The sequence below is a fragment of the Lampetra fluviatilis genome, chromosome 32, assembly GCF_964198595.1.
Source record: "Lampetra fluviatilis chromosome 32, kcLamFluv1.1, whole genome shotgun sequence".
NCBI lineage: Eukaryota > Metazoa > Chordata > Hyperoartia > Petromyzontiformes > Petromyzontidae > Lampetra > Lampetra fluviatilis.
This window is the reverse complement of record NC_136306.1, coordinates 687,222-703,242: the sequence shown is the minus strand read 5'-3', so window position 1 is coordinate 703,242 and position 16,021 is coordinate 687,222. Positions and strand designations below refer to the sequence as shown.

At 52.3% G+C, this 16,021-nt stretch overlaps 1 protein-coding gene across 5 annotated transcripts in view; it reads left to right on the top strand.

Annotated features, from left to right (window-relative positions):
- The window catches only part of LOC144943609 (plasma membrane calcium-transporting ATPase 2-like), a 232,812-nt gene that overhangs the window by 97,401 nt on the left and 119,390 nt on the right, over positions 1 to 16,021 (top strand). For all 5 annotated transcript variants that reach the window (XR_013639516.1, XR_013639517.1, XM_078871216.1 and 2 more), the window contains exons 4-7: positions 7,691 to 7,888; positions 9,507 to 9,764; positions 10,423 to 10,548; positions 10,991 to 11,122. Coding sequence is in view for 3 of the 5 variants with exons in the window: in XM_078871216.1 (XP_078727342.1) it covers positions 7,691 to 7,888; positions 9,507 to 9,764; positions 10,423 to 10,548; positions 10,991 to 11,122 (714 nt within the window). In the remaining 2 variants the exon portion in view is untranslated. The remainder of the gene's footprint in view (positions 1 to 7,690; positions 7,889 to 9,506; positions 9,765 to 10,422; positions 10,549 to 10,990; positions 11,123 to 16,021) is intronic.

Below are 16,021 nucleotides of genomic sequence, written 5' to 3'. Positions count from 1 at the left end.
ACTGTTGTTATGATGTCATGTAGGGGAGTCTGTGCACAAACAGCACCCTCCCTCAGCATTTCGCTTGGGAGATCATATCTGCCCGGTGCCTTTCCTGGTCTCAGACTCCGGATCGCCTTGAGTACTTCCTCACCAGATGGCACCTCAGCCAGCCACTCACATGGGGGTGACTTCTTCCAATATTTCAGGCACCGCAGCCTCAGCAGGGTCATCCCCACTTTGTCCACGATGTTTTCTAGGCTGAGGGATTTCCCCTCTCCCAGGACCTCACAGAAATGCTCCGAAAATTTGCAAACCTGTTCCTGGGGGTAAGAGATTGGATCACTGTTTTTTCTCCTAATGACGGTAATAGGTGTGGCGCTGCAGGTTACTTTTTTGATGGAGTTAAAGAGTGATTTGTGATCGCGGGCCATTGAGGCAGACTCCATTTCCTCAGCAACCCGCGACCAACACCCATCCTTGCAGCGCTACACGGCTCTCCGAACCTCCAAACGAAGGCTGCGGTAACCCTCCTCATTCTCTGACATGGGATGCTGTAGCCGATGAGAGTGGGCCTGTCGCTTTTTCTCAGCCAGCCTGGACACCTCCTCTGTCAGCCAGGGTCTCTGGGGAGGTCTGGACCGTGTACCCAAAGCAGCCATTGCAGCTGCATGAGCCACAGTCCTAAACCTCACCCATTTCACCTCGACATCAGGAGGAGTGGGTGACGATGCCAACCCCAGCAGCAAGCAATGATTAAATTCTCGCTTAAAACTTTCATCAGCTAGCTGAGACCATGCCACTTTGGGTTTGAATGGGGTCCTGGGTGTACACCCACCACCGGAGTGAAAGAATGGCAGGCGCATCTTACAGATGACAAGTCGATGGTCAGTGGGCAGATCAGCTCCCTGGTAGGTCCTGGTGTCAAGGACATGGGCCCACATCCTCTGTTCCGTCACTATGTAGTCCAACAGATGTTCTTGCTTGGACCCGGCATGCATCCATGATGTGTGGATGCGCCGATTCCAGAACACCGTGTTGGTAATTACAAGCCCATGGGCTGCACAAAAATCTAGCTGCCTTCTGCCGTTGTTATTGAGATGATCTGGCCCATGCCTTCCAATCACTCCAGACCAGGTGCCAGCATCATGACCAACTCAAGCATTGAAGTCGCCCAACAAGATGACTATCCCGAGGGGCCACTTTAGCTAGCACCTATGACAGGAGGTCATAGAAGGCATCTGACTCATCGGCCTTGCCTGCATCCCTCCACGGATATTCGTCTTCGGTGGGGGCATAAGTTACCATGACCACCACTCCTTACCTCTGGTTGATGGGAAGGCGAGCCCAAAGTAGCCTGGGGTTTACAGCTTTCCACAACTCGCCGCCACGCTCCCACGTCCCCTTCATTCTTTTGTTCAGAAGAAGAGCCACTCCCTGTTGTTTGGCAGTCTCCCCGAGTAGAGGACTGTCCACCCCTCATGGTGGCAGGAGCCAGAGTCGGTCCACCGGACCTCCTAAATACCACAGAGATCCAGGTGGTACCGGTCCAGCTTCCAACAGAAGAGTGACAGCCTCTCCTCCGCAGTGAGCATTCGAACATTCTACGTGGCCACACGTAGTGTTTTTTTGTTGTTTCTGGAGGAGCCCCGAGGGTAAGGATTCGGTCTCCTGGCTCCGCAAAATGGGGTTTGGCCAGGAGACATTATAGACGCCTGTCCCCCCGGGGCCTTCGGCACAAGCTTATTAATTATTATTTTGAATAGTGGTTTGGTGGTAATTAATTGAAGGTGGAGGGGTTACCAGCACCTCGAACCCGTCCAGAGACCCCATTTGGCCGCTGGTGGTTACAAACGCCATGAGGGGAATGGCCAATCTAAATTGGCCCTCCCCCCACGGCACTGCCCACACACACAGGGGGTACAACACACACACAGGTTACATGTTCTGGAGACCTCCCGTCTCTGCCGACTTCCCGTGCTGGCCGCCTCGCGCAGGGAGCCGCAGGGTGATCGTGAGCCACGGAGTTGGAGAGTCCCAGAGTCAGGGAGTCACGGAGTCACGGAGTTGGGGAGTAACAGATTTGGGGAGTCGCGGAGTCATGGAGTCACAAAGTCACGGACTTATGGAGCTGGGGAGTCGCGGAGTCGGGGAGTCGGGGAGTCGTGCCGTTTTGTTCACTCTCAGAGAGAGAGAGAATTATTCAGAGGAGCAGCCAGAACCGGCGCCGACAATTGTCCAAGCTCTGAGGTCCTACGTTAGGATGTTTTGCGAACTCCGTGAATGAGAGATTACACACAGTGAGAGGAAACCGGACAACCCCAAAAAACACCCCACGTGTGTTAGGAGGGTGGTAACATTACCAATGTAATGTGTATGAGCTCGGCAACAGTGATTCATTGATTAAAATCAAAACTTACATTTAGAATTCGTGTGGATTTCCAACGCATCGGCCTCTTCGTGGTTTCAGTTATCGCCTCCATCTCCCAGCCCGTGCCATCGTAACTTGTTCCCGTGCACTGCCACTCACGGTCGTTCGTTTTTCATATCCTAGTATCGGGCACACGACGTGGCCAGCAGTGGAGAGACCATGGTTCAGGGTGAAATGGCCCTGGTCTGTAGCCCCCCCCCCCCCCCGCACGGGCCACCACGGCGCACGGCCTGCGTCTCGGAGGCCGTCGGAGTGGCCCAGCCGCTTGGTCGGGGGGCCGTGGAAGAGAGCAAGGCGGAGGGAAGACAATCGCCCTCGCGTCGCACGCGATACAAACTCCTGCAACCACGAGAAGGAACAGGCCCGGCGTGGATGACCACCGTCCAATGGAACGATGAGATGATCGGCTCACGTGCGGCAGCGACATCGATCGTAACATCGCGGACACGTGAGGGATGCGACGGCGTGGGGTAGGCTTTCATCCAGCAGTGGATAGAGCATAGCTTATGATTTTGATGATGAAGTTGAGGGGTTGACGTTAGGCTCTGATGCAATATTTTGTCTCCCACTTTGCTTGGCGTCACGTATCCGTGTCTGTATGTATGTTGAACTTCTTTCGCACCGTACGTAGCCAGCCGTGCCAATTGGAGGTTGGGGGGTGAATCAGGACGCTGATGCAACACAAACGCCCAGCGATGAGAATGGGCACTTTGTCCCGGAGAGGCTTGGGACAGGAGACGCCGGTTTCTCAGCAGAGACTTTGTCTTGCCACATTGCCGATCCCACAGGATTCTACCTTCATGGCTTTACGGAAGCACTCACACGCAGCTCACGGGTTTATGCAACTGGCTCTTATATAACACGGCCAATTACCCATGCCCTCAAACGTTGGCATCTTATCACTAACGCCGTCTTCTCTGCTCTTGCAGAGTGTTTTTGTTTGTACATGAAAAGCTCTGCCCTGCTCATTGAATACAACCTCGTGGACCTCCTTTGTGCAGCACCACTCCCCCTCCTCCCCCCCCAGCCGAAGTTTGCAAAGTCATCTACTAGCTGCACAGTAACACATGGCGAGATGTCAACTAACTCGCCTGGTATACAGGAGGTTGTGGGGTCGATCCCGACCCTGACGCCTGCTGTATATTTGGAGTTTGTGTGTCTCTCTTTCTCTCCCCGTGGTTGCATTGATTTTTCTTTAGGTCCTCCAATTTTTCACTCAACATTTAGAATCAACATCGCACATTTAGAGTATTTGGCTACTATACATTTCCATGTGATGATAAGCCACTTCGTTGGGCTATCATGTGTGATGACCAGGTCGCTTCTGAAAAAGAGCTTCACAGCTCAGTGGGCCTTACCTGGTAAAATAAAAATAACTAGTTGAGTTGAATCTATGTCCTCTGCCTTAAACATCCTTGTTAGGAAGCTCATCTGAAGCCCCAGTGTCCAGTCTCGGTGTCTAAGAGCACGTTAATCTATTGGAGGAGTTTAAAGGAGCTGTTGCCTGGGGTGTGTATTGGACTCTTGAGTCGAGTACAAAAACTGGAGGCAATTAGCCGTGGATCTATAAACTTCCCAGGGGGGAGATGGGGGTGGCGGTCCCCAAATGTCAAGGTTCTTGAATAGGGCCCTAACATTAATAATAAAAACACGTTCACTGTATCTGCTTTGGTAAATATCAATAAAATATTCCTGATCTCGGGGGGAAGGCTATTTCCGCCATTTGCCCCGACCCCCCCTCCCTTCCCCTCCCCCGACCCCCCCCCCCTCCCCCCGCGTCTACACCTTGGAACTGCCACTTGGAAACGATCCCCCAGGAGCCGTCCAGCGGCAATCCCCAGCGGTGTAGGCGGACGACCCCGGGTGACCGTAGTGTGCTGGGTGGAGAAACGTCTCGTTACTCTCATTGTAAATGCTTGCGGGGTTTTTACTCTTCAACACACAACTGGTTAGTGTTGAACTAGTGACTCATCGGCGCATTTCGTTTACGTGACAAACCTTCACCAATTGGCTGCGTCGGGTGGTGGCGGATCTAACGACGTTTTTTATTTACGTGATCTAACCAACGAACATACCCCGGACTTAACTCCTCGCTCCCACAGAGTTGCGAGCGAGATGAACGTTGCCTGCCCATTTCATCACTTCGCCCGATGTGCGGCTAAGAGGTGTTGGGGGTGGGGGGGGTGATCAGGTTTTTTATGGTCAATTAGGTCACGTGCAGTAACAGTGCGCGATGTCCGCGGGAGCCGTGCTTTGCGCACGCTGTGCTCTTGACAGCTCGCGAGCTGCGCTGCAAGGCTCATCCTCTCCACTGCGGCAACCTACGGACGTCCGCAGTTTAGCCAGCGATTGTGGACGCGATAGCGTAAACAAAACGGGTAACGATGAAAATGAACCCCTTTATCAGCCGCCACGCGTATCTTGTGCAGTTCGGCCAAGGAATGCCGGATCAAGGTGAAAGTGACGCACTGTATCCGGCAGCCATTACACGGCTCCATCGCCGGCCTTGAGACGTTTCCATCGATGGCATTCATCCTCCGGGTGTGCGAAAAATCTGTCCGACTCGGAGGAGGAATTCACGAAGGAACTTGTGAAATGGTGCTCTGAACGAAAGAAAAAAAAGACAAACACTGCCCATGAAAGGATTCTGAGTGGCGAGAAAGATTTGAGACATGCTCGGCACCGAGAGGGCCTGGCGATGATTGTGGCGGACAGGGCCCCGAGCATGTCACTGCAGGAATTCTCTTGATCCTGACGGTGCCATACGCGCTGCTGTCAACGAATCTGGCCTGCAACATATTTCTCAAGTCAGCCCAGATAAATCAAAACGGTGCAGTTGACAGAAATAAACTTCGTACACAATACCACGGACCTGATCTCGGTACAAATAAATTTCCTACCTCCCAAACGCAGAGATGCCAACTCCCAGACTGCTTGGGTCAAATCTGGACAAGTGGTGACCCCAATGCTGTCGCAGTGAGAACACTGGCAGGAAAGCACCCCTGATGGTGATAAATCTTCTCCCACGTGGCACATTTGTAGTCTGCTCTACAGCTGGAGGCAACGCAGAATTCCGATTTTAAAAAAATATTGAAAATGAATAAAAATTATTTTCCTGACAATGCACAGACAGCAGACAATGTTAAGTTTCAGGTTGATTTTGTTTGACCAGATGAGAACTCTCAACGGGCCAGGGTAGGGCCTCATCTGAAGGAGTGAACCTGGGTCACCACAATGACAAAAGCAACAACAAAAAACTAAGAACAGCAATTAATCAAATGGAAATCAGAGCAAAAACAATCATGTTAAAGAAGAACGTGAAATTGGCGGACAAATATAACTAAATATTAAATCTAATGCGAACATTTTCAGAAAGAAAAGTTGTCTAAGACAAGTTACTCATAAAACTGTTTATGTAACGTGAAGTTACAGAAGCATGCTTCAAAGGGGAGGGCCTGGCACGGCTGGGCCCCGGATCCGCCTTGAGGAGCGAGCCTTCTGCCCCGTGCCCCGACTGCACATCTGTGAAAAAGAGCTTGCTAGCTCATCGGATTTCCCCCTCCAGTCTAAGTAAAGATTCTGATTCTGTGAGCGCTCGATGGGACGGAGCCGTGGTTGCTGTCTGCCGAGAGAGCGGTCCGTCCGCAGGGGCCCGCAGTGCCGGCCGTCACCTCGGGCCAGCGCAGACTTTTCGGTCACGGCTGTGAAAACACAGCTGGGTGGAGTGGGCATCACGAGATGATGACGACGATGACGATGTCGGAGATGATGATGACGACGAGTCGCGCCCTCTTCATGCTGGGTTATCGCGGAGCGCGCCACATGAGCGTCACTCTGCCCCAGTCGAGGTGGTAAAGAGACCCCAGGAAAAGATAACATCAGCTAAGATTTGAAAATCCACAGATATATTTAACAACGGTATTCTTAGCCATAGTAAAATCATTCATCTGCTTTGGCGCAACAACCTCATCTGGGCTGTCATGGAATGTAATGGTAGGTTTTTACCCTTTTAACTGGTACAAAACTGACACCTTTATTCAAGGCATCATGTTTGCAATGACCACAACACAAGTAGTCAATAAAGCAAACAAAAAGAAGCAACTCTGATAAGGATAATAATATGCACTGTCCTTGAAGTTGATTGGCCCACACCCGAGACGGCTTTCTTTAGAGCCTAGTCCCCATTGGTGTAGGGCCAGATGACACCTACACCAATGGGGACTAGGCTCTAAAGAAAGCCGTCTCGGGTGTGGGCCAATCAACTTCAAGGACAGTGCATATTATTATCCTTATTATCCTTATCAGAGTTGCTTCTTTTTGTTTGCTTTATTGACTACTTGTGTTGTGGTCATTGCAAACATGATGCCTTGAATAAAGGTGTCAGTTTTGTACCAGTTAAAAGGGTAAAAACCTACCATTATATTTTGCCACTGGTAAAAGAGATCTCATAGTGTCATGGAATGGTCGTGTTATTCATCTGGCTTAGGAGGCATCGAAGAAGCTTGGTTTTTTGTTCCATGCCAAATCTTCTTTAACTCCGAACAATTAATTCTGCCACACAGAGCACACATTTTGTGTGGTGTTGGAATCCTGCTGCTGCTGCTGCTGTCATTTCTGGAGTGGTGCACCCAGTCCCTACCCCACTGCACCGGATAGAATTCAGAGAAAGCAACGGTCAGGATGATTGATGATCCAGCGCTAATTCCCTCCAGTCACTTGTACCCAGTCACCTCGTGTTCACTCTTCTCTCGCTACTACCGTGGTTGGACTCCTCAAGCAGATTGTTTAACCACTGCCACTACAGGTTACAACAACTCACCCACTTATTCACCCACCCACTCACTTCACTCACTCACCCACCCTTTCACTCACCCACTCACCACACAACAGGTCACCTCACTTGTCTCTCTGCTTCTTCCCTCGCACCGCTTCACTCTGGAATCCCCTCCCCCCTCATCGCCTGTTTTCCCCAAGCTCTTATAATCATATTGATAACAGTAACCCTGCTCAATTCAGTAAACGTGTCGCCTCTTGTGCATTAAACGCTTTGAAGGTGCCGTTTGTTGCTGGCTGCTTGGCACTTTGGGTTGAGCGACTTTGCTTCAAACAATCAGACAAAAGCCGCCAATGTCCGTCGTGCGTCGTGCTTGTGAGCGGCAAGCGCGTACGGGCCGTGCCGCCGGGCACTGCGTCGGCGTCGCCCAGCTGGCGCGTCCCTCCACCCCTGCAGTCCCCGTGGGTGACGTCGCCACACCATCTTCTCCCCCCCCCCCTCCGCAGGGCTGAGCGGGAGTTCCTCGGACCTGGACATCAGGATATCGGTGTTCGGCCAGAACTTCATCCCTCCCAAGAAAGCCAAGACCTTCCTGCAGTTAGTGTGGGAGGCCCTGCAGGACGTGACGCTCATCATCCTGGAAGTGGCGGCTCTCATCTCGCTGGGCCTCTCCTTCTACCACCCCCCCGGGGGTGACAATGAAGGTCAGTGAGTGGGGCGGTAGGGGGGGAGGGGTCCTGGGAGGGGGGGGCCTGGGAGGAGGGGGGCTCCACGGCCGCCAGTAGCCACCCGGGCGGCCCCCAGCTTCGCGAGCGGGAACATGAAGCGCTGCTTCGTCATGTTTTCACATCGCCTCGTGGTGGCGAGATGTTAACTACCTCGCCTGGTATGCAGGAGTGCGTGGGTTCAATCCTGGACCCTGCGAGATGTTAACTACCTCGCCTGGTATGCAGGAGGTCGTGGGTTCAATCCCGGACCCTGCGAGATGTTGACTACCTTGCCTGGTATGCGGGAGGTCGTGGGTTCGTTCCTGACCCCGACGCCTATATATTTGGAGTTTGCGGTGTTATCTCCCCGTGGTCGCGTGGATTCTTTTTCCGGGCCCTCCTGTTTTTCCCCTCAGATTTAGAATCAACATCACGCGTTTAGAGTGTTTGACTGCTGTAACTTTACAAGTGACGAGCCACTTCGTTGAGCTATCATTTGTGGTTAGGTCGCTTCTGAAAAAGAGCGACACAGCTCAGTGATTTCGCCGTAACTGTACGTGGGGCTCCGCGCGGAAATGTTTCGATGGGCGTGCTTGAAGCCTCGTTCCGTTTTTTGGGATCATAGCGACGACGGCCTCCGGCGGGGCCAGAATTAACACGACCAATTATAGAGGCGGAGTTGGAGTGTTTTTGGAAATCTGAGCTTAGTCATGAGAATGGAACTCAAGCGATGTGCCTAGAGAGGAGAGTTTTGCGATCGGTGCGTACTGCCCGCCATGACAAGTTGTTCAGAAACACGGTCACTCACGAAAAATATCGGACAATAATGCAAGAGTGCTCCAAGAAGCATCGAGCAATGTATACAGACGGTCCCCGACTTACAATATTTCGATCCTACGATGGCGATAGCGATATGACAAAATTGTAAAATATTTAAAATTTCGCGCGGTACGCAAACGCAGCAGCGTACGAGGTACGATACTGTACATTGGGACACTGTGCAATATAGTATTGTAATTAATAAATACATACAGTATATAGTTTATACAGTACGCTACTGTAAATTGGTCTGTTTTGCTAAATTATCACCATTCCTTAAGACTCCTGGGTAGACCAGGCCATCTTCGATTTACGATATTTTTGACTTACGATGGGGTCGTCGTAACGCATCTCCATCGTAAGTAGAGGATTACCTCTATTCAGAATTACAAAGCTACAGGCAGAGGGAAATGTGATTAGGGAACGCACGCAGGTGAATGACATTGTTCAAATTGTGAAGAAAAGGCGAGTGCGCTTGTGCAGGTCACCTCTAGAAGGGACGATGACCGATGGCCAAGGAATGAAACGCGTCCGAGAGAGCGTCTGCTGAGGAGATGGAGCGATGAAATAATTCACGTGCAGGTGCTGGCTGCATCGCTGCATCGCAGGGTGGTGTGAGTTGGCAGAGGCTTGGGGAGGCCTTCAGCAGTGGATTGATCGCGGTTGATGACGACGAGCGTGGACATGGGAACGGCTGCAGCCCATGTGACGGTGACGAGGGTGGTGAAGGGACGCTTGATGACGCGCGGTGATGTGGTGCGACCCCCCCTTGTCGTTGTTGCTGTTCTTTGTGCAGTGTGTGGCAGCGCGGCAGGCGGCGTGGAGGACGAGGGTGAGGCGGAAGCCGGCTGGATCGAGGGGGCCGCCATCCTGCTGTCCGTCATCTGCGTGGTGGTGGTCACCGCCTTCAACGACTGGAGCAAGGAGAAGCAATTCCGTGGGCTGCAGAGCCGCATCGAGCAGGAGCAGAAATTTTCGGTGATCCGAGGTGGCCAAGTCATCCAGATACCCGTGGCCGAGATCGTGGTCGGGGACATCGCGCAGGTCAAATACGGTTAGTCGCTCTATTGGGTATCCACGCCACGCTCTGCCGAGCGCCACAGACGTGAATGCCAGCGGGGGGCATCACGCGGCCCCCCCAAAGTATCTCAAGACTCCAATTGTGTTGCGCATTTCCCGGTGCTTATTTTACAAATCAGAGTTGCGTGCGTGCTGACCCATGTTCAGCATTTTCGTGCTTTTCGGACCCCTCGTGTTCTCTGTCGTATAATATTGGTGGTTTTTTGTCACTGGTAACTGTTTGCTCTTTCCGTGCACCACCCATTGCATTATTTATCGCGGTGATATCTTGACAATCTTGATGATCCGTATTCGTTTTTGGGTTGCGCCACATGGTAGCTGTTTTGTGCCAAAAATGTATCATTAAACTTCCACCACCCGACAAAGCTGTCGTGCAAATTGAAGGGGAGCCCCGGAGTGCGACTGTGGAGTCGCTGACCAAGACCACGGCGGACGTTATGAACCACTTGCCGACGTCACGCACTCAGCGATGGCAGTAGTAGCAGCAGCAGATGGATCCTCACCTGAAGCTGCTTTGTGACCTTTTAACTTGCATACAGATCTTGAAGTTGCTAATCCCTAAGCCGTACGCAAGAAGGAGCATCGGCCGAGTTCAGAGTTGTGACGCGAGCGACCGCGTGTTCTGTCTGCAGGGGACCTGCTCCCGGCCGACGGTGTGCTCATCCAGAGCAACGACCTCAAGATCGACGAGAGCTCCTTGACGGGCGAGTCGGACCACGTGCGCAAAACCATTGACCGCGACCCCATGCTCCTCTCAGGTTTGCCTCGTCTCCGCGTCGTCGTGTCGCCCGCATGCCGCTCGCGCGCCCACCGCCCCGCAGGTCACGACGCGTCTCGCTCCTTCCCCCGCGTGGCTCCGCTCTGCAGTTCCCTCCTGTCGTCTCTTTTCTTCTCCCAAGCTCGTATGACAAAAATAACAACAATAATGATAATGGTGAACTCGCTCGCTTCAATAAATGCATTAAGCTCGTTTCTGTAAAATCTTTGATCGTGCTCTTTCTTGCCGGCCGCTTGACGTTTATGGCCCTTTGGACCCTGTGCTCAGAAACTGTCGTTGAAACAAAAATGTAAATCCTGCAGCACCACACGCCCCACCCCTTTTTGCGAGCCACTGGCATCGACCGAAGAACCGGACGCGGCGGTCCAGCCGTGTTTAGCCGCGTGCGCACTCGTGCGCTCCTCTGCTCCGCGCGTGTCCAGGGACCCACGTGATGGAGGGCTCCGGACGGATGCTCGTCACGGCCATCGGCATCAACTCCCAGACGGGTATCATCTTCACGCTGCTGGGCGCCGGCGGGGAGGAGGAAGAGAAGGAGAAGAAGGAGAAGAAAGGTACGGATGAAGTGCTTCGCCGAGGTTTAGCAAAAACCCCGTCCCGGATTTTTTCGCAACCCGGCACCGCGGCGTTACGTCCCGATGATGGGACGAGGGTCCCCCGAGCTCGAAGCTTCACCAAAGAGTCGCGTGGCACCGGGAACCCGGCACCCGCAGGTTTGGTAGAATAATCACCGGCGTCAGTGTGCAGAAAATAAGGCAAGGCACTATCCCTCGCTCCCACGGTTGTCCCTCCACGTCAGCCACACGGCCGCCTGGGAGCGTGTTATTTCATTCGCATTTTGTCTGACACACGCAAACTCAGGACCGGTTTGAGCATTCATTGTGTCTCGTCAGCAGAGTCAGGCTTGCTTCAACCAACGCTGGTGAACTGCAAGATGTGTATAATTAGGCCCCCTCCCTCTCTCTGTGTTAGATTGGGGACGAGGTTCAAAAAGAGCAAAACGTTACTTTGATTTCTCTCTCGGGAGTTGATCTCTCACCCTTCTCCTGGATGGCGTTCTTTCAAGACACAAATCGCACCATGCACTTACTCGTTTCGACAACACCGAGCGTGGTCAAGCACCGAAGATCGATCCTCACCGTCACTGTCGGTGCTGTCTCGTCTCATGGACAGTAACGCGCACCACAAATACAAAAACCCCCCATATAGTCTTAACGGACTGTTGGGGCAAGTGCTGTTAGCGAGCTGCACCTGTCAAGGCCGGCACGGCACACGAGGGGGTGAGTTGCCAGCACCACGCCCGGGCCTCCTTTAGTGGCGATCTTATTACACACCGCACCAGGTACTCATTTTAGGCAGAGTAAATCTAGGGGAGACCCAGGACCAGTTCAGATAACCGTCACTGGTATTGGCTATGAGCGGGAATCGAACTCGGGTGGCCGGGTTCGTGGTGCAATGCGCTAACCGCTCGCCACACACCCCCACACAGACGAACAGACAGGTACACACCCACACATACACGATCACTATTACGTTATGGGAAGACGGTTCTGTGGTCAGACGACGCATTGCGCGGGTAATTTTGTATTGAATTATTTTTGTTTACGCACATATCTTACTGCAGTCCTAATGGTCTAACAGTAGATGTGCTTCTTTAAATGTTAATCCAAACATAAACGACAAAAAAAATGTTTAGTTTGATATAACTATTTCTCGATTCTATAGAGAGAGCCTCAGCTTTTAATTATTTGGTAGCCGAATTGTGAAGGTGGCACTTGATGTGGAGGATGGAGATGCAGAGAGTTGCAGAGAGATGGGTGAGTGTGAGTGAGTGTGTTAGTGAGTGTGTGTGTAAGTGAGCGTGTGAGTGAGTGTAAGTGAGTGTGTGAGTGTGTAAGTGAGTGAGTGTGTGTAAGTGTGTGACTGAATATGTAAGTGAGTGTGTGAGTGTGTAAGTGAGTGAGTGTGTTTAAGTGTGATAGTGAGTATGTGAGTGTGTGAGTGTGAGTGTGTGTAAGTAAGTAAGTGTGTGAGTGAGTGTGTGAGTGAGTGTGTGAGTAAGTGTGTGTAAGTGAGTAAGTGTATGTGAGTGAGCCAAACCCCATTTGGCGGAGCCAGGAGACTGAATCCTTACCCTCGAAGCTCCTCCAGAAACAACAAAAAGCCACTACGTGTGGCCACGTGGAATGTTCGAACGCTCACTGCGGAGGAGAGGCTGCCACTCCTCTGTCGGGAGCTGGACCAGTACCGCCTGGATCTCTGTGGTATTCAGGAGGTTCGGTGGACCGGCTCTGGCTCCTGCCACCATGAGGGGTGGACAGTCCTCTACTCGGGGCAGGAGACTGCCAAACAACATGGAGTGGCTCTTCTTCTGAACAAAAGAATGAAGGGGGCGTGGGAGCGTGGCGGTGAGTTGTGGGAAGCTGTAAGCCCCAGGCTACTTTGGGCTCACCTTCCCATCAACCAGAGGTGAGGAGTGGTGGTCGTAGTTACTTATGCCCCCACCGAAGACGAACATCCATGGAGGGATTGCGGCAAGGCTGATGAGTCAGATGCCTTTTATGACCTCCTGTCATAGGTGCTAGCTAAAGTGGCCCCTCGGGATAGAGTCATCTTGTTGGGCGACTTCAATGCCCGAGTTGGTCATGATGCTGGCACCTGGTCTGGAGTGATTGGAAGGCATGGGCCAGATCAGTTAAATAACAATGGTAGGAGGCTGATAGATTTTTGTGCAGTTTATGGGCTTGTAATTACCAACACGCTGTTCCGGCATCGGCGCATCCACACAACATCATGGATGTATGCCGGGTCCAAGCAAGAACATCTGTTGGACTACATAGTGACGGAAAGCGGATGCGGAGCCCATGTCCTTGACACCAGGACCTACCATGGAGCTAATCTGCACACTGACCATCGACTTGTCATCTGTAAGATGCGCCTGCCATTCTTCCACTCCGGTGGTGGGTGGACACCCAGGACCTCATTCAAACCCAAAGTGGCATGGTCTAAGCTAGCTGATGAAAGTTCTAAGTGAGAATTTCATCATCGCTTGCAGATGGGGTTGGCAGCGTCACCCACTCCTCCTAATGTCGAGGGGAAATGCGCGAGGTTTAGGACTGTGGCTCATGCAGCTGCAATGGCGGCTTTGGGTAGATGGTCCAGACCTCCCCAGAGACCCTGGCTGACAGAGGAGGTGTCCAGGCTGGCTGAGAAAAAGTGACAGGCCCACTCTCATCGTCTACAGCATCCCACATCAGAGAATGAGGAGGTTTACCGCAGCCTTCGTTCGGAGGTTCGGAGAGCCGTGAGGCGCTGCAAGGAGGGGTGGTAGTCGCAGGTTGCTGAGGAGATGGAGTCTGCCTCAATGGCCCGCGACCAAAAATCGCTCTTTAACTCCATCAAAAAAGTAACCTGCAGCGCCACACCTATTACCGTCATTAGGGGAAATAACATTGATCCAATCTCTCACACCCAGGAACAGGTTTGCAACTTTTCTGAGCATTTCTGTGAGGTCCTGGGAGAGGGGAAATCCCTCAGCCTGGAAAACATTGTGGGACAAAGTGGGGATGACCCTGCTGAGGCTGCGGTGCCACAAATATTAGAAGAAGTCACCCCCTGTGAGTGGCTGGCTGAGGTGCCATCTGTTGAGGAAGTACTGAAGGCGATCCAGAGTCTGAGACCAGGAAAGGCACCGGGCAGAGATGATCTCCCAACCCTAGTGAAATGCAGCGGGTGTTCGACATTCACGTGGCTTCAACGTGCACGTAGCCTGGCACAAGCGTCGTGGTGACGTCACCGCCACTTAGTGGCGAATGGCGGTTGTTGTGTGAGTGAGTATGTGAGTGAGTGAGTATGAGTGTGTGAGTATGTCTGACCAACGGGGACATTCCGGGGGGCGGGGGGGATTCTCCCCTCTATGAGAAACTAAAATCACATGAGTGGGTTTCCTGGCCAGAAACAAATGATGTTCTTTTTTGACAAGCTACAAATTTCTCGTCACTTCACCCTCTGCTGGTTATTGATTTTTGTGAAATTAATGAACACTGCACTCCGCTCGCTTGAGCAGCAATGATGATTAAATTGGCTATTGATTAAATTGTACCTGATTATAAACCTGAAATAGCTTCGATTCGATATTTCACTCGGCATTTATGTTTTTTTCTAGACCAAAAGCATTTCATCCATTATAAAGACCTTTCTGATAACTCTGGCTCTATTTTGGCTTGGAGGAGAAAATTGCTTTGGGCATGCACAACGGTGTTGATCATTTTGCTGTGCCTACAGGTAAATAAATCCTCGCGCTTTCTTGCTGCGACTCAAAGTTATTTTTGTCACGCATTCCAAGGCAAATACAAATTTTTCTCAAAAATCTTTTAATAATTTGCCCGCTCAATATTGGATTACAGTTGTTGCGAGTAATTACTGTGCGTAATCATTATGGATGTTTTTGGTCGGAGAGCCATGATGCCAAGGCTGGGCACTTGGCATTCTTTTCAGAAACAGTTTAGGAGGAGCCAGAGGGAGACCTCAGGTCAGGAGGAGCCAGAGGGAGACCTCAGGTCAGGAGGAGCCAGAGGGAGACCTCAGGTCAGGATGAGCCAGAGGGAGACCTCAGGTCAGGATGAGCCAGAGGGAGACCTCATGTCAATAGGAGCCAGAGGGAGACCTCAGGTCAGGATGAGCCAGAGGGAGACCTCAGGTCAGGATGAGCCAGAGGGAGACCTCAGGTCAGGATGAGCCAGAGGGAGACCTCATGTCAATAGGAGCCAGAGGGAGACCTCAGGTCAGGATGAGCCAGAGGGAGACCTCAGGTCAGGATGAGCCAGAGGGAGACCTCAGGTCAACAGGAGCCAGAGGGAGACCTCAGGTCAGGAGGAGCCAGAGGGAGACCTCAGGTCAACAGGAGCCAGAGAGAGACCTCAGGTCAGGATGAGCCAGAGGGAGACCTCAGGTCAGGATGAGCCAGAGGGAGACCTCAGGTCAGGATGAGCCAGAGTGAGACCTCAGGTCAGGAGGAGCCAGAGTGAGACCTCAGGTCAAGAGGAGCCAGAGAGAGACTTCAGGTCAGGATGAGCCAGAGGGAGACCTCAGGTCAGGATGAGCCAGAGTGAGACCTCAGGTCAACAGGAGCCAGAGGGAGACTTCAGATCAGGAGGAGCCAGAGGGAGACCTCAGGTCAACAGCAGCCAGAGGGAGACCTCAGGTCAGGTGGAACCAGAGGGAGACTTCAGCTCAGGAGGACCCAGAGTGAGACCTCAGGTCAGAAGGAGCCAGAGGGAGACCTCAGATCAGGAGGAGCCAGAGGGAGACCTCAGGTCAGGAGGCGCCAGAGTGAGATCTCAGATCAGGAGGAGTCAGAGGGAGACCTCAGGTCAGGTGGAACCAGAGGGAGACTTCAGCTCAGGAGGAGCCAGAGGGAGACCTCAGGTCAGGAGGAACCAGAGGGAGACCTC